The 27290-nt window shown below is 43.9% G+C and overlaps 1 protein-coding gene and 1 long non-coding RNA gene across 3 annotated transcripts in view; one reads left to right on the top strand and one right to left on the bottom strand.

Annotated features, from left to right (window-relative positions):
• Positions 1–27290, top strand: part of slc22a23 (solute carrier family 22 member 23) — a 65134-nt gene that overhangs the window by 16131 nt on the left and 21713 nt on the right. For both annotated transcript variants that reach the window (XM_036597242.1, XM_036597243.1), the window contains exons 2-3: positions 14925–15028; positions 15984–16138. In XM_036597242.1, the coding sequence (XP_036453135.1) occupies positions 14925–15028; positions 15984–16138 (259 nt within the window). The remainder of the gene's footprint in view (positions 1–14924; positions 15029–15983; positions 16139–27290) is intronic.
• On the bottom strand, positions 16017–18817 carry LOC118826385. Its single transcript, XR_005008746.1, has 4 exons — positions 18549–18817; positions 17673–17762; positions 17420–17551; positions 16017–16145 (listed from the first exon to the last, which is right to left on the bottom strand). It is a non-coding gene; the product is annotated as an uncharacterized LOC118826385 (long non-coding RNA).

Raw genomic sequence — 27290 nt, 5'->3', positions numbered from 1 at the left:
AGGATGTTCTTCCTCGAGGTGACCGTCGTCTTTTCTGGGCCCCCCCTCGATAAACTCATAAACTCCTCCCCTGATAGACTGTAAACTCTAACAGCATCAATACTTTGTCCATACAGTGTTTATTAAGATCTGAAAAATACAGGAATTTTCACCAGATGCCCTCAAAAGCTGGTTTGGTTAGTTTGGAAAGAATGAACCAGAATGATTAAGTTTTTTTTGTGAAGGAGTGAATCTGCACAGAAAACGAGAATAATCATTAAAAAAAGCTGAAAAATGACTTTTTCCTGTTTGAGCTTTAATGCTGCACAGTCAGTTTCAACACACCAGACACAAAAGCAGGTGGGCGCTGTGACTGTTCTTCTCCAGGACCCTTTAAATCAGAGTAGATTATGTTCTATCAGACAGACGTCTGTTGTAGATGAATCACGGAAATGAGAGTCGTGTGAGTTTAACTTCAGTGTGGAGCAGATCACACAGATCACCTCAGAGTCAGACTCCCCGCCAGGAGACCACCAAGACCCCCAACACGGCTCCCACCCTGACTAAGAGCAGAGTGAGAGGAGCTCATCAGTGTGATGATGTCATCACCGCAGTGTTCATGGGATTCCAGCTGTTACGCGGCTGTTGATTGGATTTTTAGCTGAACTGTTTCTTCAGTACTGGAAGGTTCGGGGGGGCAATTAGCAGTTTTTGGGGGGTAGCTCTCACAGCTAGGTACAGTCTGTGCAAAAGTTTGTGCCCCCTGCACATTTTAACTACTGTTTATTTACTGAATTTAACATTTTTGAGAAAGGATACAGTATAAAGTGCAGCCTGTGCAAAACTTACGGCACATTTTATATTTTATGTTTTTATTAGTTTGTTGAACTCAGCAAATAAGTAACACTGTACACTAAAATTAGCAGAAAAGAATCATATTTAATTAAGGGAATTTGACGGGTGGTGCCCAAACTTTTGCATACGACTGTAGTGATGAATATTATATAATGAAATGTACAGCTCAGTGCAGTTTAAAGTGCCTCAGCTTGAGATTAACATGATAAACAAAAGCGTTCAGGAGGTTTAGAGTTCACTGGGTAAACACACCCAGCTGTGTGTGTGTGTGTGTGTGTGTGTGTGTGTGTGTGTGTGTGTTATTCCTGCTGTTCCGGTTTGACTTCTTTTCTTCTCCTCACACACTCACACACACACACACACACTCAAACACACACTCACTCATGCTGTGACGTGTCCGAGGGTGCGTGAGCTCTCAATGTTGGATAGAAACTCAGCCTACAGGACCTGAAAGAAAACAGCCCAACGCAGTTCACTCAGTCTGTTTAGAATGTTTACAGTATAGAATATAGAACCCCAGAGTTAAACCAGACTACAATGATCTAGAACAGTGTTCCACCTCCGTCTTGGTAACATAAGGAGGAAGGTTCTCTCAGCTGAGTTTACAGAACTGAACCATTAACCACCTTCACAATCCCTAGAACAGCCAACAGCCAATCAGGCTTCAGAACAAGAACTAAGAGCCAATCACACTACAGAATAAGAACTAAGAGCCAATCACACTACAGAAAAAGAACTAAGAGCCAATCACACTACAGAAAAAGAGCTAAGAGCCAATCACACTACAGAGTAAGAACTAAGAGCCAATCACACTACAGAAAAAGTACTAAGAGCCAATCACACTACAGAGTAAGAACTAAGAGCCAATCACACTACAGAAAAAGTACTAAGAGCCAATCACACTACAGAAAAAGAACTAAGAGCCAATCACTCTACAGAAAAAGAACTAAGAGCCAATCACACTACAGAAAAAGTACTAAGAGCCAATCACACTACAGAGTAAGAACTAAGAGCCAATCACACTACAGAGTAAGAACTAAGAGCCAATCACTCTACAGAGTAAGAACTAAGAGCCAATCACACTACAGAAAAAGTACTAAGAGCCAATCACACTGCAGAAAAAGAACTAAGAGCCAATCACACTACAGAAAAAGAACTAAGAGCCAATCACACTACAGAAAAAGAACTAAGAGCCAATCACACTACAGAGTAAGAACTAAGAGCCAATCACACTACAGAAAAAGAACTAAGAGCCAATCACACTACAGAAAAAGAACTAAGAGCCAATCACACTACAGAGTAAGAACTAAGAGCCAATCACACTACAGAAAAAGAACTAAGAGCCAATCACACTACAGAAAAAGAACTAAGAGCCAATCACACTACAGAAAAAGAACTAAGAGCCAATCACACTACAGAAAAAGAACTAAGAGCCAATCACACTACAGAAAAAGAGCTAAGAGCCAATCACACTACAGAGTAAGAACTAAGAGCCAATCACACTACAGAAAAAGTACTAAGAGCCAATCACACTACAGAAAAAGAACTAAGAGCCAATCACACTACAGAAAAAGAACTAAGAGCCAATCACACTACAGAAAAAGAGCTAAGAGCCAATCACACTACAGAGTAAGAACTAAGAGCCAATCACACTACAGAAAAAGTACTAAGAGCCAATCACACTACAGAAAAAGAACTAAGAGCCAATCACACTACAGAAAAAGTACTAAGAGCCAATCACACTACAGAAAAAGAACTAAGAGCCAATCACACTACAGAAAAAGAACTAAGAGCCAATCACACTACAGAGTAAGAACTAAGAGCCAATCACTCTACAGAGTAAGAACTAAGAGCCAATCACACTACAGAAAAAGTACTAAGAGCCAATCACACTGCAGAAAAAGAACTAAGAGCCAATCACACTACAGAAAAAGAACTAAGAGCCAATCACACTACAGAAAAAGAACTAAGAGCCAATCACACTACAGAGTAAGAACTAAGAGCCAATCACACTACAGAGTAAGAACTAAGAGCCAATCACACTGCAGAAAAAGAACTAAGAGCCAATCACACTACAGAGTAAGAACTAAGAGCCAATCACTCTACAGAGTAAGAACTAAGAGCCAATCACACTGCAGAACGTAAAATATAATGACCATTCATGTTTCAGAGCAAAAGTACCACAAACTTCACTCTTAAACAAGGTTCACGGTTCTATATAGAATTAAAGAACACTTGAAGAACCGTCTTGTTTAAGAGTGAAATTTGTGGTGCTGTACAGAACCATATAGAACAGTTCTCCAGCGGTCTGAAGAACCACTTCACCATGCAAAGAACTATTTTACCATGAAAATGGCTTTTTAAGTGTTCATGGTTCTAAAGAACCATCTAATTTAAAAGTGTACTGTACACACTGCTGTACACACTACTGTACACACTACTGTACACACACTGCTGTACACACACCACTGTACACACCACTGTACACACCACTGTACAAACCACTGTACACACACTGCTGTACACACACCACTGTACACACACCACTGTACACACTACTGTACACACTACTGTACACACCACTGTACACACCACTGTACACACACCTGTACACACCACTGTACACACCACTGTATACACCACTGTACACACTACTGTACACACACCGCTGTACACACTGCTGTACACACACCGCTGTACACACCACTGTACACACCACTGTACACACTACTGTACACACACCACTGTTCACTCACTGCTGTACATACACCGCTGTACACACACCACTGTACACTCACTACTGTACACCCACTACTGTACACTCACTGCTGTACATACACCGCTGTACACACACCACTGTACACTCACTGCTGTACATACACCACTGTACACACACACTACTGTACACCCACTACTGTACACTCACTGCTGTACACCCACTACTGTACACTCACTGCTGTACACACTGTTGTACAGTCACTGCCGTACACACATCACTGTACACTCACTACTGTACACACACCGCTGTACACTCACTGCTGTACACACACCGCTGTACACACACCGCTGTACACACACCGCTGTACACACTGCTGTACAGTCACTACCGTACACACACCGCTGTACACACACCACTGTACACACATTGCTGTACACACACTGCTGTTCACTCACTACTGTACACACACTGCTATACACTCACTGCTGTATACGCACTACTGTACACACACTGCTGTACACACACTGCTGCACACACACTGCTGCACACACACTGCCATACACACAGTGCTGTACACTCACTACTCACTGCTGTACACTCACTACTGTACACGTACTGTACACTCACTGCTGTACACTCACTGCTGTACACTCACTACTGTGCACACACCACTGTACACACTACTGTACACACTGCTATACACTCACTACTGTACACACACTCCTGTACACACACTGCTGCACACACACTGCCATACACACAGTGCTGTACACTCACTACTCACTGCTGTACACTCACTACTGTACACATACTGTACACTCAGTACAGTACATGCACTGCTGTACACTCACTACTGTACACGTACTGTACACTCACTACTGTACACGTACTGTACACACTACAGTACATGCACTGCTGTACACTCACTACTGTACACGTACTGTACACTCACTACTGTACACGTACTGTACACACTACAGTACATGCACTGCTGTACACTCACTGCTGTACACTCACTACTGTACACTCACTACTGTGCACACACCACTGTACACACTACTGCACACACACTGCTATACACTCACTACTGTACACTCACTACTGTGCACACACCACTGTACACACTACTGCACACACACTGCTATACACTCACTACTGTACACACTCCTGTACACACACTGCTATACACTCACTCCTGTACACACACTGCTGTACACACACCACTGTACACACACCACTGTACACTCACTGCTGTACACTCACTACTGTACACACACCACTGTACACACACCACTGTACACACTACTGTACACACACTGCTATACACTCACTACTGAACACACACTCCTGTACACGCACTGCTATACACTCACTACTGTACACTCACTGCTGTACACTCACTATTGTACACACACTCCTGTACACACACTGCTATACACTCACTACTGTACACTCACTGCTGTACACACTACTGTACACACACTGCTGTCCGCACTCCATCTTCCCCAACCACAGAACAGTAAAGTTCATTTCTCAGTGCCCAGCTCGTTGCTTAGCAACAGTACAGATCAGATAATCCCTCAGCTAGAGAGACACTCACTCACACTGGCTCACTCTCTCACTTACACTCACTCACTCCCTCCCTCCCTCACTCACTCAGTCACTCCCTCCCTCCCTCCCTCACACTCACACACTCACTCTCTCCCTCCCTCCCTCACACTCACACACTCACTCTCTCCCTCCCTCCCTCACACTCACACACTCACTCCCTCCCTCCCTCACTCACTCAGTCACTCCCTCCCTCCCTCCCTCACAACCACACACTCACTCTCTCCCTCCCTCCCTCACACTCACACACTCACTCTCTCACTCACTCACACGCACTCACTCACACTCACTCGTTCACTCACTCACACTCACTCGTTCACTCACTCACACTCACTCGTTCACTCACTCACACTCACCCGTTCACTTACTAGGCCGTTGTTCTGACATGGCTAGGCCGTTGATCTGCCGTTGCTAGGCCGTTGCTAGGCCATTGCTGTGCCGTTGCTAGGCCACTGCTCTGCCGTTGATCTGCCGTTGCTAGGCCATTGCTGTGCCGTTGCTAGGCCATTGCTGTGCCGTTGCTAGGCCATTGCTCTGCCGTTGATCTGCCGTTGCTCTGCCGTTGATCTGCCGTTGCTAGGCCGTTGCTAGGCCATTGCTGTGCCGTTGCTAGGCCATTGCTCTGCCGTTGATCTCCCGTTGCTAGGCCGTTGCTAGGCCATTGCTGTGCCGTTGCTAGGCCATTGCTGTGCCGTTGCTAGGCCATTGCTGTGCCGTTGCTAGGCCATTGCTCTGCCGTTGATCTGCCGTTGCTCTGCCGTTGATCTGCCGTTGCTAGGCCGTTGCTAGGCCATTGCTGTGCCGTTGCTAGGCCATTGCTCTGCCGTTGATCTCCCGTTGCTAGGCCGTTGCTAGGCCATTGCTGTGCCGTTGCTAGGCCATTGCTCTGCCGTTGCTCTGCCGTTGATCTGCCGTTGCTCTGCCGTCGATCTGCCGTTGCTAGGCCATTGCTCTGCCGTTGCTAGGCCATTGCTGTGCCGTTGCTCTGCCGTTGCTCTGCCGTCGATCTACTGTTGCTAGGCCATTGCTCTGCCGTTGCTAGGCCATTGCTCTGCCGTTGCTCTGCCATTGATCTGCCGTTGCTCTGCCGTCGCTCTGCCGTCGATCTGCTGTTGCTCTGCCGTCGATCTGCTGTTGCTAGGCCATTGATCTGCCGTTGCTCTGCCGTTGATCTGCCGTTGCTCTGCCGTCGATCTGCTGTTGCTAGGCCATTGCTAGGCCATTGCTCTGCTGTTGATCTGCTGTTGTTCTGCCGTTGCTAGGTCATTGTTCTGGCGTTACTCTGCCGTTGCTCTGCCGTCGATCTGCTGTTGCTAGGCCATTGCTCTGCCGTTGTTAGGCCGTTGATCTGCCATTGAACTGCTGTTGATCTGCTATTGCTAGGCCATTGCTAGGCTGTTGCTAGGCAGTATGTGTGCAGTGAGCTGTCGGTCCCTCGCTGCCTCCTTCATGACTTCACATTCTGCTGATGAGAGACTGCGCAGTTCTCCAGACTCAGCTGCTCAGTCCTTGGAATATTGTGTGAAGTAATGTTTGTGGAATAACGTCTGTAGAATACGGTTTGTGGAGTAATGTCTGTGAAATACGGTTTGTGGAATAATGTCTGGAATACGGTGTGTGGAATAGTGTCTGTGGAATATGGTGTATGGAATAATATTTATGGAGTAATGTCTGTGGAATATGGTGTGTGGAATAATGTCTGGAATACGGTGTGTGGAATAATGTCTGTGGAATATGGTGTATGGAATAATATTTATGGAGTAATGTCTGGAATACGGTGTGTGGAATAATGTCTGTGGAATATGGTGTATGGAATAATATTTATGGAGTAATGTCTGCAATACGGTGTGTGTGTGGAATAATGTCTGTGGAACACAGTGTATGGAATAATATTTATGGAATAATGTCTGTGGAATACGATGTATAGAATAATATTTATGGACTAATGTCTGTGGAATACGGTGTATGGAATAATGTCTGTGGAACACAGTGTATGGAATAATATTTATGGAATAATGTCTGTGGAATACGATGTATGGAATAATATTTATGGAATAATGTCTGTGGAATACAATGTATGGAATAATATTTATGGAGTAATGTCTGGAATACGGTGTGTGGAATAATGTCTGTGGAATACGATGTATGGAATAATATTTATGGAGTAATGTCTGTGGAATACGGTGTTTGGATGATATTCCCCTACATGTACAGTGTGTTGTTCATTAGCAATGATATGTGTTTGTGGGGGTGAAAGGTCACAGTGCTGGGACAGATGGTGGAGTTTCTGTTGCGTAACTGAAGTTTTCAGGATAACAGATGTGAGTGAGGAACGTTCTCACGGGGTTCGGAGCGATTACTCAACCGCACTGCTGAACGTGTGATTTATGAGTGCAGAGTCAGCAGCTGTTTATAGAAAGTGAAAATAGAGTGACCGTTAGGACCGTCGGGCATTTCCACACCATCCACACCAGCAGACACAAGTGCAGACGCTCTGCACTCCATCTGCAGGAACAGAAACTCTGTTCACCACCGACTGGAGCTCATTATGCTCTATTAATAACACGCATTTCTAATTCAGTACGTTTATAACTCGTGTACTGATCAGTTATTTAAGGATGTCTGATTAATTAAAGAGGACTATCAAAATTCCCCATAACTCAGTGTGTGAGATGTAAACAGAGAGATTCAGAGTGGTTTGGTGTGAAATAGTTCAGATGTCTTTACAGCGGTGGTGATAGGAACCAGGGGTCTCCATGACTACAACACAAATATAGACATTTTATTTACTATCCAGAACCACCAGTGAACCTACACGAGTCTTCTGAGTTTATATGGATGCTGATGATGGAAAATAGTGGAAAATCTGAAATAATAAGTTTTCTTTGGGGACTATTTTGCCTCACAGCGCCCTGCATGTATCCCTCCACCATGAATGGAGTTTAAGTTCTCTAAACTATCATAAAACAGTGTCTCAGTCATCAGGCAGTGAATTCATAACCATTTCATGTAGGAACTTTCTGTGAGGGAGCTTTTAGAGGTGGACGTCTGGTTCCTATCACCACCACTGTGAACAGTTCTGACTCGGTAAGTTTATCTAGAACAGAGCGTTTCACACCAAACCACTCTGAACCACTCTGATTACATCTTAACTGTTTAATTATACTGGGAATTTGAAAAATGGGTGGAATTCCCCTTTAGGAAAGGCCCTCCGGTTAAATAAGGAGTGTGAAACAGGACTGATCAGCATTATCAATCAGAAGTGATCAGTATCTGTGATCAGTGAGTGTGTGTGTGCTGTAGGGTGGAGTGAGTGAGCGAGTGTTACCTGTACAGGTGAGCTGCTGTGTTTACTGCAGGTGAGAGTGAGTGTGTCTGTTTACTTTTCTGGTTGCCTAGCAACACCCATACAGAAAGAGTGAATGGCACAAGGTTCAGTGTGTGATTCGTGTGTCTGAGTGTTGGTTTTTGTACAGTTTCAGGTCCCGACTGTGTGAAGGACTTCACAGTTCATGTAATAAAAAAGACAGAGTTAATAAATGATTATTACAGATGAGAACTTACTCTGTAACTGTCACGATTAAAACCTCACATCTCATTTCAACACAGTGTAAAAGGCAGCTGGTGTTTACAGAGTATGTAAAAAATGGGAAATGACAAAACCAGAGAGATGGTTTTGTTCCCATGGTGATTTATCTCTCTCTGCATAAACACACAGAACTGTGCAGGAGTGTTAGAAAATCAGAATGAAAGGTGTTCATCTGAGAATTCAGCACAGATTCACTCAGAAAAACACTAATATTACAGTAAATATGAATGATAATACAGGAAGGAGTGATTCTGTGTCAAACCAACTCATAAGATCTCAACTACTGAAGTCTCGAAACCTTTTACTGTGTTTGTGTTTACGGTGTTTATTCTAATGATTTTTGGTGTTTTTTTGTGAGTGCCTAAAACTTACATGTAGCAATGTAGACAGAAAACACAAACAATCCTAATTTATAATAGAAGTTAACGGACCCAGAGATATGTCCAGTTCATTTCAGACGGTTTCTGATCATCATAACATGTTAAGGCCATGTAAAGAGTAACTGGAGCTTTTCAAATTATTCAAATGAAAATGACAAAAAATGGAGAAACAAGGTTTCCATTATTTGGAGAGTTTAGTTTTCTGTGTAATTTAAAAACACGACTTGTTCTTTACATTGTGTGGAAATATCATGATGAACGGGCCAACAGAAACGCGCCAACCTCGCATGGAATAAAATCTCTTTACACTGACTTACATTAGAAGTGAAGGTTTTTGTGTCTCCATTCCATTAAGTCACCATTTTGGAGATCCTTGTTTTTCTTTGGAAAACGACAAAAAAGAGCTCATAACTGACCCACCCACGTCCTCACACTGTACTAAAACCAACCTGTGTGTGTAGCTCTGACTCAAAACAGGAAGCGATACTGCACCAAACCAGCCACTCAGAGCGTCACCTTCACCGTATATCACAATACCTACATTTAGAGTCGGTTATTCATTCAGCCTAATGAGAAACGGTAGAACAGACTCAGTTTATATCACAATACCTACATTTAGAGTCGGTTATTCATTCAGCCTAATGAGAAACTGTAGAACAGACTCAGTTTATATCACAATACCTACATTTAGAGTCGGTTATTCATTCAGCCTAATGAGAAACTGTAGAACAGACTCAGTTTATATCACAATACCTACATTTAGAGTCGGTTATTCATTCAGCCTAATGAGAAACTGTAGAACAGACTCAGTTTATATTACAATACCTACATTTAGAGTCAGTTATTATCATTTAGAGTCAGCTGAATGTCTCAATGTCGTGTTCTAGGCCAGCTGGGAGAACAGTGGGAGTTCTGGCCTTCATACCGTCTCTCACAGCTGAGCTTTGTCAGAGACAGGCTAATGCTAACGCTAATGCTAACCCTGCTCAGTCCTGCTGTCGGTAATCATTGACAGAGCTGAGCTTTATCTTGCCTGAATCCTCTCCCTCCTCCACCAGCCCTGCAGGACACAGGCTAATGCTACTGCTTACATTTGTCCTCACTGCAGGTCAGCTCCGCCGTCCCACTCAGCCTTTGCATAGTGATGCTTTCTCGCAGTTGCGTGAGGCCCGATCAGTGTGAACACTTCAGCCGATATAATTTAATATGTTAAAGAATGAAGACTAGTCGCTGTAGTTAAACAGTGCTTAAATAATATAAATACAAAACAACCCAGTATAAATGACCTTTTAGCATCATGTAAAATGCTGAACTCTTAAAGTGCCAGTATGAGGGAATGTTTGGGAACGTTCAGGGAACGTTCAGGAAGCCACTTTAAGGTGGTTTCACAAAGAAAACACCTGAGAAGTTGAAGCTGGTGTAGCTGTCGATTATGTAATCTTGTTAGGCTTTATATAGTAATTTCAGGTAAAACTGTGTTTGAGCGAATGCTGTATAAAAAACTGCACATGCCATCGGTTCCGAAAGCACAAGCGCACTGATCCCATACAGGCTGTTTGGTCCTGCGGAACGTGGGTAAACTTGGAAAACTGTGACCTGGAAAAACGGCACAATAAAGCGTAGATTAATAAGTAGAACAAAGCTGTGAACTAACATTAAGGTGGCTTGACAAAGCTGTTGCTATGGTATTCCAGGTGGTTGCTAAGGTGTTGCTAAGCTGTTGCTATGGTATTCCAGGTGGTTGCTAAGGTGTTGCTAGGCTGTTGTTACATTTTAGCAAGTGGTTGCTAACGTGTTGCTATGGAATCCCAGGTAGTTGCTAGGATGTTTTTTGGCTGTTTCTATGCTATGGTGGGTGGTTGCTAAGATATTGCTAAGCTGTCACTAAGGTCTCTTAGGTGGTTGCTAAGACATTGCTAGGCCATTGCTATGCTATCCCAGGTGGTTGTTAAGGCGTTGCTAGGCCATTGCTAAGGTCTCTCAGATGGTTGCTCAGACATTGCTAGGCCATTGCTATGCTGTCCCAGGTGGTTGCTAAGGTGTTGCTAGGCTGTCACTAAGGTCTCTCAGGTAGTTGCTAAGACATTGCTAGGCCGTTGCTATGCTATCCCAGGTGGTTGTTAAGGCGTTGCTAGGCCATTGCTAAGGTCTCTCAGATGGTTGCTCAGACATTGCTAGGCCATTGCTATGGTATTCCAGGTGGTTGCTAAGGTGTTGCTAGGCTGTTGTTACATTTTAGTAGGTGGTTGCTAACGTGTTGCTATGGAATCCCAGGTAGTTGTTAGGATGTTGTTTGGCTGTTTCTATGCTATGGTGGGTGGTTGCTAAGATATTGCTAAGCTGTCACTAAGGTCTCTTAGGTGGTTGCTAAGACATTGCTAAGCCGTTGCTATGCTATCCCAGGTGGTTGTTAAGGCGTTGCTAGGCCATTGCTAAGGTCTCTCAGATGGTTGCTCAGACATTGCTAGGCCATTGCTATGCTGTCCCAGGTGGTTGCTAAGGTGTTGCTAAGCTGTCACTAAGGTCTCTCAGGTGGTTGCTAAGACATTGCTAGGCCGTTGCTATGCTATCCCAGGTGGTTGTTAAGGCATTGCTAGGCCATTGCTAAGGTCTCTCAGATGGTTTCTCAGACATTGCTAGGCCGTTGCTATGCTGTCCCAGGTGGTTGCTAAGGTGTTGCTAGGCTGTCACTAAGGTCTCTCAGGTGGTTGCTATGACATTGCTAGGCCGTTGCTATGCTGTCCCAGGTGGTTGTTAATGTGTTGATAGGCTGTTGCTTTGGTATCCCAGTGGCTGATGTGTGCATTAATGCTAGTGTGTATGTGAGTCTGTGTGTAACGTCTATGAGGGTCGGTGTGAGACAGACGTCTTTGTGACATCACTTGTGGCAGCTTTAAACTTTAATGTTCTACCGTTCATTTCAGTGAATGGGGGAAGTTAGTGTTTGGACGAGCACCGCGTGAGAAGCGATCGTGTGGTCCGTCATTATTCAGTGTGGACTGTACCGTCCTGTGAAACTTTGTGGTTCAACGTCAAAAACCGGGCACCAGGAAAACGATTCAATAAGGGGTAGAATCTTCTCAAGCCAACTTAATCATAATTGTTCAAAATTGCATCATGTTCGTATCTCATATCGTCACTGTTAGAACAAAACCTTCTGTCTCTGAAAGTTGTAACTTCACAGGAAAAGGAAATTATTAATGAGGGTTATGATTTTACTTCCAGTCATTTTTGGGTCATTTTTATTGAATAAATCATCATGAAAATTTCACACAATGCAAAAAATGACAAGCTTTTTTCTACGAAAGACAATATAGTCTAAAATTTAAAGAGACCTTGTTGGTGCTCAGGTTCCCCTGATCCTGATAAATCTGTGGAACCTTAATATAGTCATATAATAGACTTTATCAGCCCAACTGGAGTAGAACATTTACAAAAACACATGGTGTGTAATATCTACAGTATCGCATCTTCACAGTTTTGTTCTTTCTGTTGATATAAAGAGCTGAAGTTCCAGCTGAGGGAGCCGTGTGGAGTGATTATCAGAATGTCTCCTGTAGAACCGTGTAACCCCTCTGACTGTACTCAGTTCTAACAGAGCGTTCCTCAGATTAGAGCTCATTCACCACCTGTATCAGCTCAGAAGGAGTTTGTTTAGGTTCAGAGAGATTAAACACAGCTGAGCTTCACAGAGCAGAGAAACAGATGATCAGCAGGAGAGCTCATTCACTCTGAGCTGAGAACCAGAGCCGGTTCCTTAGTGAGGATGCTGGTCTAGATTACTTACAGCCCACGTTCTCTCTGAAACTGATTTGAGAACCAGAGCAGGTTCCTCAGTGTGGAAGATGGTCTAGATTAGATACAGCCCACGTTCTCTCTGAAACTGATCTGAGAACCAGAGCAGGTTCCTCAGTGTGGAAGATGGTCTAGATTAGACACAGCCCACGTTCTCTCTGAAACTGATTTGAGAACCAGAGCAGGTTCCTCAGTGTGGAAGATGGTCTAGATTAGATACAGCCCACGTTCTCTCTGAAACTGATCTGAGAACCGGAGCAGGTTCCTTAGTGAGGACACTGTTCTAGATTAGATACAGTCCACATTCTCTCTGAAACTGATCTGAGAACCACAGCAGGTTCCTCAGTGAGGACGCTGGTCTGGTGTTTTTGTGCTCTAGTTAGAACACTATATATCAGTACTGTAGAAAGTACTGATACCATCAAACGTAAGCGACCATTTTCATACCTACTCTTCTAACATACTTATGAAAATACATATTACTGTAGGAAGCTAATGTGAGTAAAAGTAGGAATAACCTTGGAAAAATATTACCTGAGTAAAAGTGACCAAGCAGGACAGTATTTTCACCAGAGTTCCACGCTCGTTAATGTACTTCAGTATCTACAGTAGCAGTACTTTGAGTTATTATAAATATATATTAATATTACATTATTTTGATGGCCAGTGTGGCTGCAGACTGTTCCCTCTTCACTGCTGCAGCCGCTCTCCTCTATAGAAACTGTGCTTTTATTCTTTAACTAGAAATATATAGAGAGATAAATAACGTTCATAACTGGGTCTCTGTAGCTGAGAATGATGCTTCATAACAGTGTTATAAACCAAACAAAGCTCTGTTACTTTAATGTAAGGCACCTTATATCAAAACAATGTCAGTTCCTTCATGAAAACATCTGACGCCATCTAATGATTACTGACATGAGCTAATTACAGGTATCCCAGCACTGCGTTATGAAGTGTTGCTCTTATATATTCACTGCTGGTGTTTGTTGTGTATTCGGCCTTCAAATAAAGTGTTTCCCAGTGTGCAGCCTCTGCTTATTATGGTCTGTAGAATCTTTCAGAGGTTTGCGTTAGAACCTCCATCCACGCCACCACACCACCATATCAGTAATCTCTGAAGTCTTTCCTCCGGTCAATCAGAGCCGTTCCCCTGGTGCCGTGTTCCTGCGCTGAGGCAGATGGTCAGGACAGCGAGCTGTGTTTGGGTTCACGCTGGGTTCATTCAGGTCACTGTGACAATGGCTGAATTTCTAAACGGGTGAATCACTGCAGCTTCTACGAAGAACAAAGGATCTCCTTATTACCCAGACTGCAGTGGAAGTGTGGGCGTTGTTCTGCCTTCAGGCCACAGGGAGACAGAACACTGTCCTTCTTTTCATTTTTTAGTCTAAGTTTTTACTTTTTATTTAGCCACTGATGACTTTTGGTTTGGCTCTGAGGATGTTTGATCTGGATAATTAGGAATTTTAATTTGGCTCTAAAACTTTTTGATTTAGCTCTTTTTTTGATTTAGGACTTTTAATTTGGCTCTTGGGAAATTTTGATTTGGCTCTTGAGGACTTTTAATTTGGCTCTGAATAATTTTGATTTGTCTCTTTGGGAATTTAGATTTGGCTCTTGAGGAATTTAGATTTGGCTCTTGAGGAATTTAGATTTGGCTCTCGGGGAATTTTGATTTGGCTCTTGGGAAATTTTGATTTGGCTCTTGAGGACTTTTAATTTGGCTCTGAATAATTTTGATTTGGCTCTTGAGGAATTTAGATTTGGCTCTTGAGGAATTTTGATTTGGCTCTTGCGGAATTTTGATTTGGCTCTTGTGGAATTTTGATTTGGCTCTTGCGGAATTTTGATTTGGTCCCTTTTTTGATTTTGGGCCCGTGGAGCTGTTAATGACCTACTGATGTTTTAGCTCATGTTTAATGTGAAATTAATTAAGCTTTGATGTTTTCTGTGTTTTTTGTGTTTGAATCTAATTGTCTTCACTGTTTCTCTGCAGTGGAATCTGGTCTGTACGTCTGAATGGAAGGTTCACATCGCCAAGTTTTCTCTGCTGGTGGGAACCATCTTCGGCTACCTGGTGCTGGGGGTCCTGGCCGACTGGTGAGTGTTTCTGATGTTTATGTTCAGATTCTGTAAGATACACTCTGATTGGTTAATTATAGTTACACTCTGATAGGTTATCCAGACTTCTAACTAAGATCTTTTTGGAACAGAGATGCTGAACTGAAAAAAGTCCTGACTTTAGTTGTTATTGAGTATATTTATTTGAATTAATTATAAGTATGTAAACAAAATATTGATACGCTTTATTTTGTTTTTGTTGTACCACCATTTTAAAAAACTTACACAGACAACAATGGTTTGTTGTTGGTCGGTGTTCATATCAGTCGAATGGTCCCTTTCTGTCAAAGTATGTGGTCTTTGGCCGTATCAAGTGACGAAATCTGCTAAACTCTGTAATAACCTCAAATGACTGTCCTGATTCCAGACTTTCCCTTGTTGAATTGGAACTTTCTGCCAGACTCAGAACTTACCTGTCTTCGTTCAAGATATATTCATCTTGATTCAAGACTCGCTTGTCTCGAGTTAAGACTAATTTGTCTTGATTTGAGACTAGTTTGTCTTAATTTGAGACTAATTTGTCTCGATTTGAGACTTACTTGTCTTGATTCGCGACTAGTTTGTCTTGATTTGAGATTTGTTTGTCTTAATTCAAGATATATTGGTCTTAATTTGAGACTTGTTTGTTTTAATTCGAGACTAGTTTGTCTTGATTTGAGACTTGCTTGTCTTTATTTGAGACCTAATTGTCTTGATTTGAGACTTGTTTGTCTTGATTTGAGACTTGTTTGTCTTGATTCAGGACTTGCTTGTCCTGAGTTGTTTGTCCTGATTCAGGACTTGTCTGTCTTGAATCAAGACCTGCTTGACTTGGTTTTGTGTCAAGACATGCTACTTTTTTGGTCCTTGCTGCCCGCCGACCTGTTCCTACCTCAGCATTTATGCTCCTGCACCGTGTGAGTTGTACTGAATGTTACCTGGTACATGTCTGCAGGTTTGGACGTCACCTGGTGCTGATAATTTCGGTGTTTTTCACACTGGTGTTCGGGATGACAGTGGCTTTCTCTGTGGATGTGACCATGTTCAGCACCCTTCGCTTCTTCGAAGGATTCTTCCTGGCAGGGATAACACTCTCTCTCTACGTCCTGAGTAAGTACTGAAAACAAACACACACTTCAGCAGTCGTTCTGTGGCACTACAAAACACATCAATATGGCATTTTAGTTTTTCCTACTGTAACCCTTAGAAGTCCAGAGTCATGATACACTGTAAAGACAGTTTGTCAGTTCAACCTCAAAAACAACCTCTTGTGGTAAGAAGCAGTGAAACGGCTTTATTCAACTTAAATAAATACTGAGTGAAATATAGCAAAGCAAACTGCAGCATTTCACACCAATTCAAACAGCAAAAACACTGTATATCAACTTACACTGTGTTCCACATTTTACAGTGTAATGTTTCCTTTATATTTCAGTTCTGCTAAATAATTATTTACATATAGTTACATGATTATGATTTTTCTTTTTGTTTTGATGCCAAAAACAGGACAAAAATTTAATAAATGATTTTTAATTCATCTGGACCATCAAATTCAAATCATTCTAAAATATCTCCTCTAACATTTTCACACACAAATGTGGTGTGGAATAAAAGTTCAGGATCTGTTCTTTCCTCACCATTTCTCCACTTGTTCCAGTGAGTTATGAGTCAGGAATAATTCATATAAAATTGATAACTCCTCACAGGTGATAACTGTGTCTTCTAAGGGTTAAAATAAAAAACAGGGCTTGTTTGCAAATATCCAGGCAAGTTGACATCAATAACAGTGTAATTGTCCTGTTATGCCTGTGTATCATCACTGTGTCTCTATTTAAGCTGTGTAACTGGTGTGTCTGAGTGGAGAAATGTTAGGGGGCTTTGCAGTGATGACAGAGGCTGAAGTGTTTAATGATAGTGAGCTGCGGTTGGCTAAGTGGGTTTTGGCTGTGTTGGTGGTGCTGCAGTGGGGTTGGCTGTGTTGATGGTGCTGCAGTGGGGTTGGCTGTGCTGGTGGTGCTGCAGTGGGGTTGGCTGTGTTGATGGTGCTGCAGTGGGGTTGGCTGTGCTGGTGGTGCTGCAGTGGTGTTGGCTGTGCTGGTGGTGCTGCAGTGGGGTTGGCTGTGTTGGAGGTGCTGCAGTGGGGTTGGCTGTGTTGGAGGTGCTGCAGTGGGGTTGGCTGTGTTGGAGGTGCTGCAGTGGGGTTGGCTGTGTTGGAGGTGCTGCAGTGGGGTTGGCTGTGTTGGAGGTGCTGCAGCGCTGAATCTGAATGTGGGTCATGTTTTGGAATGAGGGCCAGAGAGCTGAGTGTTTTGGAAATGGGGAAGCAGGTCAGAGTGTTGTCAGTGTAAACAGCAGCAGGGTTTCGAGCAGAGAAAGAGAGAAGAACACCACCTGATGTGGGTCACCCGCTGAGTCGGCCCACTGGACCATGTGACCGCTTGTAGAGCTGTTAGTGGATAAAGCTGAGCATGATGGTCTCTTTAAATCTTCACCTACTTTAAAACACTGCAGCTCACAGTCTTCCTGGAAATGACAGTCAGATTACGTTACAGTGGTGTTCCTCCGTTTACACTGACTGCCCGTGAGTTTCATATCGACTACCGAGTCCTGCTAACGACGCTTAGCCCTGAGAAATCGTACTGACCTTCTGAAGCGTCTCAGTCCATCTCGGGCACTTCATTCAGCAGAAGCAGGTTTATCCCTCGCAGCTCGGACGGTGGGAGATGTTGTTCTTCTGATAGTTTTTCAGAGGATATCAGGAACACAAGCTCTATAAATATCCTCAAATCTACACTCAAATCAGCTGATTCATAATCCCTGAAATTAAACTCACTATTTGTGAAATTAGTTTAGTTCATTATTTTTACTTATTAATTTGGAGTGTATTATTATAGAACTATTATTACTCTCAGTGCTGTTTCAGTGTTTGTTCTATCAGTGTTATTCTTTTATTCTCTATTGTTTTGCTTAATTTGACTCTTTTCTTTGTTTGCGATGTTTTTAACTTTATTTTCTGTTACTCAGACAGAATGTTATCACAGTATTACAGATACAGAGCAGACCAAAAACTGCCCCTCTCCTCCCTCCCCATCACTGCCCACTCATCTATTAATTAGCTGTTGTGGCCGATTCTGTCGTTACTGCACTGCAAAAAAATGGGATCTTGTCCAGTGAAATGATCTTAAATCTAGTCGATGCGTCTGTTTCCCATGTTGAGATGGTTGTGCACCATGTGTGCTTGTTATCTGTCTTATTTCTATGTATTATTTACTTGTTTAGGTCATTTTATTACGTAAAATTGTCTCACTGTACAGGCTCATTTCTAAGACCAACACAATCATCTGCGCATATAGTGAGATAAATTTGCTTAATAAAATTACTTAAAAATATCTAGTAATAAAGTAAATAGTCATAAATTAAGATGACAACAATCTCAACTGGAGACATATTAGATTTATTGACTATATTTAAGATAATTGTACTTGCCACCCTTTTCTCAGTGTGAGTCGAGTGGTCTTACGTTGAGGTTCTGAAATTCCTGTGTGGTGGGTTTTCCGCTGGTGTTAAACGAGTGAGCAAGACTTTCTTCTGTTAGGATTAAATTAAATCTGCGATTTCTAAGTTCCTGTTATTTTATCTTCTGACTTGTTGATGGTTGTGTGTCGTGGTGTTTTCCTCCAGGCGGCGGTCCGGGCTGCTGCTGTCCGTCTCCCTGTGGACAGAGATTAAACAGAGATGACTGAACTGTGCTAACAGAGCAGTAACAGCTCGTTTATTTACTGACCTCAGTCTTTCTGACCACTCGCCCTCGCTCAGTCTGTCTACCCTCATAAACAGATAGAAGCTCATCACACAGTTCAAACTATCGTAGCCTCTGCCTTATCGTAGCTACGTTAGCGCTGTAGCTCAGTGTAAAGGAGCAAACTCCAGACGCCAGGCGTGTGTTGATGGACTACGTTTGGGGTCAGTGGTGGGGGGTCTGGGGTGGACTCTGGGAGTGTTACAGGTCTGAACTATCTTTACAGATTAAATCATGTCCTGAGACTTAAGTCGCTCCTCTAGATCAACGCTGACCTTCTCCAGCGGTCGAGGGCTTTACTGATGACCCATAATCCTCTTCGCACGGCTGTTGCCATGGTAATGGCCTTGTCCATAATTGCCTTTGTCTGGCCTGTAAAAGCCACAGCCGCTCTAATGTACTCCACACTGTCTGCCTGACTACATCTGTCACATACAGGTGGATATGTATAAATACACGCGCGCACACACACACACACACACACACACATACATACATACATACATATACGTATATACATATATATACACACATATATACACTGATCAGGCATAACATTCTGACCACCTCCTTGTTTCTACACTCATTGTCCATTTTATCAGCTCCACTTACTATATAGGGTCACTTTGTAGTTCTACAGTTACAGACTGTAGTCCATCTGTTTCTCTGATACTTTGTTAGCCCCCTTTTACCCTGTTCTTCAGTGGTCAGGACCCCCATGGACCCTCACAGAGCAGGTACTATTTGGGTGGTGGGTCATTCTCAGCACTGCAGTAACACTGACGTGGTGGTGGTGTGTTAGTGTGTGTTGCGCTGGTCTGAGTGGATCAGACACAGCAGTGCTGCTGGAGTTTTTAAACGCTGTGTCCACCCACTGTCCACATATGAGCCATATTTCGCCGTTTAAGGTGGAACAGGAAAATTTAAAGAAGCAGCTGGTGAGAAAGGAGCCGACTGCAGAGCTGAAACGGGCCTGAAAGGAGCAGCTGCTCTGTTTCTGCCTGACAGGCTGTTTCACAGAACCAGTAGGTCAGTGTTGTGTCCTGTTTGCGAGTGTCTGTGGAAGCAGCTGATTAGCTTTGCAGCAGCTACTGTAGCGACGGTTTGCTAAAACACAGCTGAGCTAACATGAGCTACGCTGTTAAAAATCACTTCAGTGCCCCTAATGTGGCGTCACAGCCCCGCCCTCAATATTGGCTATTGGCCGATCATGCTGAAAAGTGATTGGCGATCGGTATCAGCTGATCATGCTGAAAGGTGATTGGCGATCGTATCGGCCGATCATGCTGAAAGGTGATTGGCGATCGGTATCAGCTGATCATGCTGAAAGGTGATTGGCGATCGGTATCAGCTGATCATGCTGAAAGGTGATTGGCGATCGTATATACATGTATGAGAAAGAATTATGTGACGTCATCCAGTTTAGTGCCGCGCCGTGCCGGGTTCCCTCTGAGTGAACTGGGATTAACTCATATTGACCCTGATGGCTGTAATCTGTCTATAAGGTGACCGATCAGTGCTGTGTGAGGAGCTGGTGTGTCCTGCACTGCTGGATCTGAGAGAACCTGAATCTAATCTAACTCTGGATGATCTCTGCAGCAGTGCTGACTGTGTAGGTCAGATCCCCATCCTGGTCTCCAGCCGCTGAGGCTGCATCAGTCCTTCCACTCTGGGTTTGGCTTTAGTGCAGAGGACTGGAGGAGGAGGAGGAGGAGGAGGAGGAGGAGGAGGAGGAGAGGGCTAATCCAGAACTAATCCACATCTAATCCTGCTTTTCTCTCCTTCCAGTGCTCTGCTGACCCTAATCGTTCTCCCCTCACAGTGTGAAACGGATCCAGGTCTGATTTAGAGCCCTTCCTGGACGTTCCTGACTCCGCTGGTCAGATCACTGTTTCCACACCGAGTCTCATAAAACCCTTTAACGATTCTCATGCTGATCACAGCCGAGTCGCTGACGTTCACCTGTAGTCACTCACTTTGGGTGAACGTTATGCAAATGAGCTGAGCGGCGACCAATCAGATAAAGACTTGAATGCACACTGAGGCCGAGATATAACGGCTGAAAAAACACCTGGTGATTTGAGAACGTTGGACATTATTACCAGAGTGGACCAAACATCAGGCACAAAACCAGCGAGAACATCCTGAGCAGAACCCTGAGACCCTCAGGATGGAACCCATTCAGTGAGGGTTCCTCTGAACTTTAACTGCAGCTGTGTTTTTCATTTCACCCCCGATTAGAGACAGACATCATCAGCACAGAGCAGAAACAAATACACGCTGAGAGCTTTATGCAAATGAGAAGCAAACCGCTGACCACTGACCTGTAGGACGTTAAGTGTTTTGTCATGTGTCTTTGTCATGGGACACAGGGGTTAAGCCCCCCCACCCCCCTCACTGTCACAGGCTAGTAATTCTGTTTCACACTTATTCACACACTGCACAGTCCCTGGACTGAGCTCATGACTGACCATCACAAATCCCAGAGAAAAAGGCGTAACGTGTCCTCTGTGTCTGTTGGGGAGCACAGGAACGCCGGAAAATGGGCAGAAAATAGTCTTTTTCATGTTTTGGGGTTTTTGGCCAAAATTTTGTCCTGTTTTTCTTTTTTGGTGAAAAAAAACCCAAAACATGAAAAAAAAAACTTAAACAAAATGTGAAAATCTCAGGCCGGCTTTACACGGTGAAACTGTCATGAAACTAGTTGAGTCTGTGTCCAGTTTCTGGGCAGCTGATCAGCCACACAGAGCAATTTAGCAACACTCAGAGTTACAGATAACAGCTCCATTACTCTGCTTCACTGTCTGTTGATCCAGTGAATAATGCACTGTTTGAAAGCAGGTTGTTTGATGTGATCACATGATGTGTTATTGCTGTTTTTATGGGCTGTTTCATGAAACTTGTTGCGACTGAGTTTCGAGTCAGTTGCGGGACACTTCACATTATACAGCTCAACTGCTGTTTAGTTTCATGTAGGTTTCAAGCAACTAAAGCTGCACATAAAACCAGCCAGACTTCACTGAGTATTTAAAGGAGGTGAAAATGAGGAACAGTGATGACGGAGCTCAGTGCGCTGACGATCAGACGCTGATGATCAGACGCTCTGCTGGGCTTCATGGCTCGGTCTGTAGATACACACTGTAGCTGTTTTAGTGGGTTTAGAGGTTTTTTGTTTATTGTCAGCTGTTTTTGGTTTCGGTGTGTTGAATTTCAGTTTCAGTAAAGAATCTCCTGACCAAGAGAAAAAACTGTCCCATCATCTAATCACACTGATATGGACTGAGATCAGACACAGAGACGTGTTCTGTTGTCAGGAACGTGTGTTTGTTTTGTTTATTGTTTACGGTCTCTGTGCTCCTGTGGGCAGATTCTTCACTAACTGATTTGTTGGTGTTTGGTTGAATGTACAGTCTGGAGGAAGGTAAAGACGCATCACTGCTCTGTAGAAACTCCACAGCTCACTGTTTAAAATCCATCTGTGTATCAGATACAGTGAAATAACTGCAGCTGTAAACGAGAACATAGTGAAATATAAACATACACACATTACCGCTGTTCTCCTCACTCAGCGCGAGGTTTCATTGGTTTGAGGTTGCTGTGGTCATTGTTGTGGTCACTGTTGTGGTCGGTGTTATAGATATTAGTGTAGATACACAGTCACTGCACACGTGTACTTATTTATGCACGTGTAATTGTATATCTGTGTTCTACACTGCTGCTGTTTGGATGTAGTCCCCTCTCACTGTACACTCACTGTATCAATCTCTATATATTTATATATATAGTGGATGTGGTCAGTACATAAAGAACACTGTCCAGCTACATAATTAGTCCTGTTTAACTGGATTTAGTAATTCAGTGTGTGGAACGTTCCTCTTTTACACCCTGTTTAAATGCAGAATGTTCTCTGTTCCAACACTCAGAACAACCACACTCAGTATCCTGATACGCACTTCAGTGTAAATGTCTTCAGATATCATGTTTGCCGTGTCGCTCAGCCCAGCACCACGTCTTCACCCCAAAATCCCCCACTCACTCACTCCCTCGCTCCCTCCCTCACTCCCTCGCTCCCTCCCTCACTCTCTCTCTCTCTCTCTCTCTCTCTCTCCCCGTTTTCTAGCTACTTCCCCCCTCCGCCCCCCCAAAGACACTATCACCACATCAGTGTCAGAACAATAACAGGGATTCAGTGTGTTCAGATTCTCTCCTCCAGCTGAGGCTCTGCTGAGGACAGAGAAGATGAGGGTGAAGCTGAGGGGCTTTCAGGCTCTCTGAGTGCTGACCATTCAGCTCATCCATTACAGGACTGTAGGGGGCAGGGTTTAGGGTGGAGGGAGTAGGGGTTAGGGTGGAGGGAGTAGGGTTTATGGTGTAGGGGTAGTGTTTAGTGTGGAGGGGGTAGTGTTTAGTGTGGAGGGGGTAGTGTTTAGTGTGTAGGGGTAGTGTTTAGTGTATAAGGAGTAGTGTTTATGGTGTAGGGGGTAGTGTTTATGGTGTAGGGGTAATGTTTATGGTGTAGGGGTAGTGTTTATGGTGTAGGGGTAGTGTTTAGTGTGTAGGGGTAGTGTTTAGTGTGTAGGGGTAGTGTTTAGTGTATAAGGAGTAGTGTTTATGGTGTAGGGGTAATGTTTATGGTGTAGGGGTAGTGTTTAGTGTGTAGGGGTAGTGTTTATGGTGTAGGGGTAGTGTTTAGTGTGTAGGAAGTTGTGTTTAGTGGGTAGGGGTAGTTTTTAGTGTTTATGGGTAGTGTTTAGGGTGTAGGGAGTCATGTTTAGGGTGTAAGTGTAGTGTTTAGGGTGTAAGGAGTCATGTTTAGGGTGTAGGGGTAGTGTTTAGGGTGTAGGGAGTTGTGTTTAGTGTGTAGGGGTAGTGTTTAGTGTGTAGGGAGTCGTGTTTAGTGTGTAGGGGTAGTGTTTAGTGTGTAGGGAGTTGTGTTTAGTGTGTAGGGGTAGTGTTTAGTGTGTAGGGAGTTGTGTTTAGTGTGTAGGGGTAGTGTTTAGTGTGTAGGGAGTTGTGTTTAGTGTGTAGGGGTAGTGTTTAGTGTGTAGGGAGTTGTGTTTAGTGTGTAGGGGTAGTGTTTAGGGTGTAGGGAGTTGTGTTTAGTGTGTAGGGGTAGTGTTTAGTGTGTAGGGAGTCGTGTTTAGTGTGTAGGGGTAGTGTTTATGGTGTAGGGAGTTGTGTTTAGTGTGTAGGGGTAGTGTTTATGGTGTAGGGAGTTGTGTTTAGTGTTTAGGGGTAGTGTTTATGGTGTAGGGAGTTGTGTTTAGTGTTTAGGGATAGTGTTTAGTGTGTAGGGATAGTGTTTATGGTGTAGGGGTAGTGTTTAGTGTGTAGGGGTAGTGTTTACTGTGTAGGGGTAGGGTTTAGTATGTAGGGATAGTGTTTATCGTGTAGGAAGTTGTGTTTAGTGGGTAGCAGTAGTTTTTAGTGTTTATGGGTAGTGTTTAAGGTGTAGGGTGTCGTGTTTAGGGTGTAGGTGTAGTGTTTAGGGTGTAGGGAGTCATGTTTAGGGTGTAGGGGTAGTGTTTAGGGTGTAGGTGTAGTGTTTAGGGTGTAGGGAGTCATGTTTAGGGTGTAGGGGTAGTGTTTAGGGTGTAGGGAGTCATGTTTAGGGTGTAGGGAGTCATGTTTAGGGTGTAGGGGTAGTGTTTAGGGTGTAGGGAGTCATGTTTAGGGTGTAGGGGTAGTGTTTAGGGTGTAGGTGTAGTGTTTAGGGTGTAGGGAGTCATGTTTAGGGTGTAGGGGTAGTGTTTAGGGTGTAGGGAGTCATGTTTAGGGTGTAGGGGTAGTGTTTAGGGTGTAGGGAGTCATGTTTAGGGTGTAGGGGTAGTGTTTAGGGTGTAGGGAGTCATGTTTAGGGTGTAGGGGTAGTGTTTAGGGTGTAGGTGTAGTGTTTAGGGTGTAGGGAGTCATGTTTAGGGTGTAGGGGTAGTGTTTAGGGTGTAGGTGTAGTGTTTAGGGTGTAGGGAGTCATGTTTAGGGTGTAGGTGTAGTGCAGAGGGCTTTTCTATTGGAGCACAGCGTGTTTATCCACTCAGTGCTGATGTAATCTCAGCACACAGATGGAGGCGAGTGAAGACGCTCAGTCAGCAGGTTAAAGTTCAGCTGTTTTGCTGAGTGCAGCAGCAGGACAGCACTGCTTAAACCCCTGAACTCTGACCTTTCACCCAGCAGACCTCCCACTCAGCACAGCCAGGTGTGCTCCAGGTGTTACAGAGTTCCATTCAGTTTCTATATGATTTCATCCTTCGTTTAGTTCCGCCCACAGCAGTTTAGCTCCACCATTCAGTCTACAGCAGTTTAGCTCCACCTTTCAGTCTACAGCAGTTTAGCTCCACCATTCAGTCTACAGCAGTTTAGCTCCACCTTTCAGTCTACAGCAGTTTAGCTCCACCATTCAGCTACAGCAGTTTAGCTCCACCTTTCAGTCTACAGCAGTTTAGCTCCACCATTCAGCTACAGCAGTTTAGCTCCACCATTCAGCTACAGCAGTTTAGCTCCACCTTTCAGTCTACAGCAGTTTAGCTCCACCATTCAGCTACAGCAGTTTAGCTCCACCTTTCAGTCTACAGCAGTTTAGCTCCACCATTCAGCTACAGCAGTTTAGCTCCACCATTCAGCTACAGCAGTTTAGCTCCACCTTTCAGTCTACAGCAGTTTAGCTCCACCCATTCAGCCTGAATGAAGCCCAATACAGGGCAGCCAATTAGAGTAGAGCTCATTTATATATATATCAGTCTTATAGGCACAGTAACAGAAACAGTTTAACTGTGAGGGATAAACAGAGGCTGGAAAACAATCACACAAATTAATTACGACTGTTTTTGGTAAATAAACACACAGTCGTTTTAAACGGCGCTCAGATGAAATTAAATCTAATAAAATGTAGAATTTGGGCTCTTTAATTACTGTAAACATCTGATAACTGAAACTGGAGAGAGAAAGGGAGAGAGAGAGAGAGACAGAGAGAGAGTGAGAGAGAGAGTGAGAGAGAGTGAGAGAGAGAGAGGAGGAGGGAGAGAGACAGAGAGAGAGACAGACAGACATAGAGAGAGAAAGAGAGAGAGAGAGACAGAGAAGGAGGGAGAGAGACAGAGAGAGAGTGACAGAGACTTTTTTTGACGGTTCTTTATTGAACCAGCTCTTTCTTTAAAACAGTCATCCGTCACATTGTGTCATCTTAGGCTATATTGAAATAGATTAAATGATTAAATAAAAATAAGACAAACACTGTATAAATAGACAAAAACAAAAAGACAAATAAAACACAGTCCGGCTCAGCAGAGCTCACCCTCGCGCACCGAGCACACGGCCCCACCACAGCACCTCATCGCCTCAAAGGCCTCCACATCACACATGCTCTTATAATAATTAAAATCAATTAAAATCCTTGATCTGACCAGCCTAGAGAGAATCCTTGTGGCCTCACAGTCAGTACCATGCGCCACCTTGTTCTTACGACTGATATATATCGCCATTTTCGCCGTCCCAAGAATGAAGTTGATCAGTTGGCATTTGGATTTCTCTCCTCTGACGTACTTAAAACCAAGGATAAAAGTCTGGAGTGTAAAAGTCACATTAAGAGACCTAAAAACAGTCTTTAAAACTTCAAACAAAGAGCAAAGCCTAAAACAGTCCATAAAAGCATGAAACACAGTTTCTCTCTGGGGACAAAAAGGACACTGTGGTAAAATCTCAGGATTTAAAACAGAAATAAAAGCGTTGACTGAGACAATACCATGTAAAATCCTCCACTGCAGGTCAGCTACTTTTTTAGTCAATGGTGGTTTATACAGTGCTCTCCACTCCGGCTTCACATCATCGCTCAGATTAAAAACATCACGCCATGGTGTGTCGGTTCTACTGTGCAGTCTTTTCTTATTCAGTACCTTCACACAGGCTCTGTACAGCAGCTTACCAGACTCTGTCCCCAGGTTCATTCTAGACTCCCCCTCACACTCCAGAAGGGGGCCTTCACAGTCCTGTAGGTCCGGCGTGATAAGTGATGTCCGGGAATGGGTCATGCTCCGTGGGACTGACCACCCCTGCACTGTAGGCCCTCACCTGCTTGCGTTCCTCAGGAGAGAGAGCTGTCCTCAATCCCTTGAGCAGCTGAGCCACAACTCGCAGGGATCGCATCCCCAGCCTCGCAGCCACGTCCTCCACCCGAGTGAGATCTGGTCCGGCGACGTCCACCAGCCGGCGTAGGGTTGTGACTCCTGATGACATCAAGACTCTAGTCAGTGCAGGGGTGATCGTGCCCGCCAAGTCCAGTCGTGTGCTGTTGAAAAGAGGCTCCTCCAACAGCCAGTGCAAAGTGGAGCCAGCCTGTTTATTCACATTAAAAAAGTCCCAGATTTTAAAAAGTCCTCGATAAAAAACAGGCAACCCAGCAATGTCCACTGTTTTTGTGCTCATTAAAAACAATGCTCTGTCCAAACCCAGACCACCTACTGTGCGTAA

The sequence above is a fragment of the Colossoma macropomum genome, unplaced genomic scaffold, assembly GCF_904425465.1.
Source record: "Colossoma macropomum unplaced genomic scaffold, Colossoma_macropomum, whole genome shotgun sequence".
NCBI classification, from domain to species: domain Eukaryota; kingdom Metazoa; phylum Chordata; class Actinopteri; order Characiformes; family Serrasalmidae; genus Colossoma; species Colossoma macropomum.
This window is presented reverse-complemented; position numbering and strand designations above follow the sequence as displayed.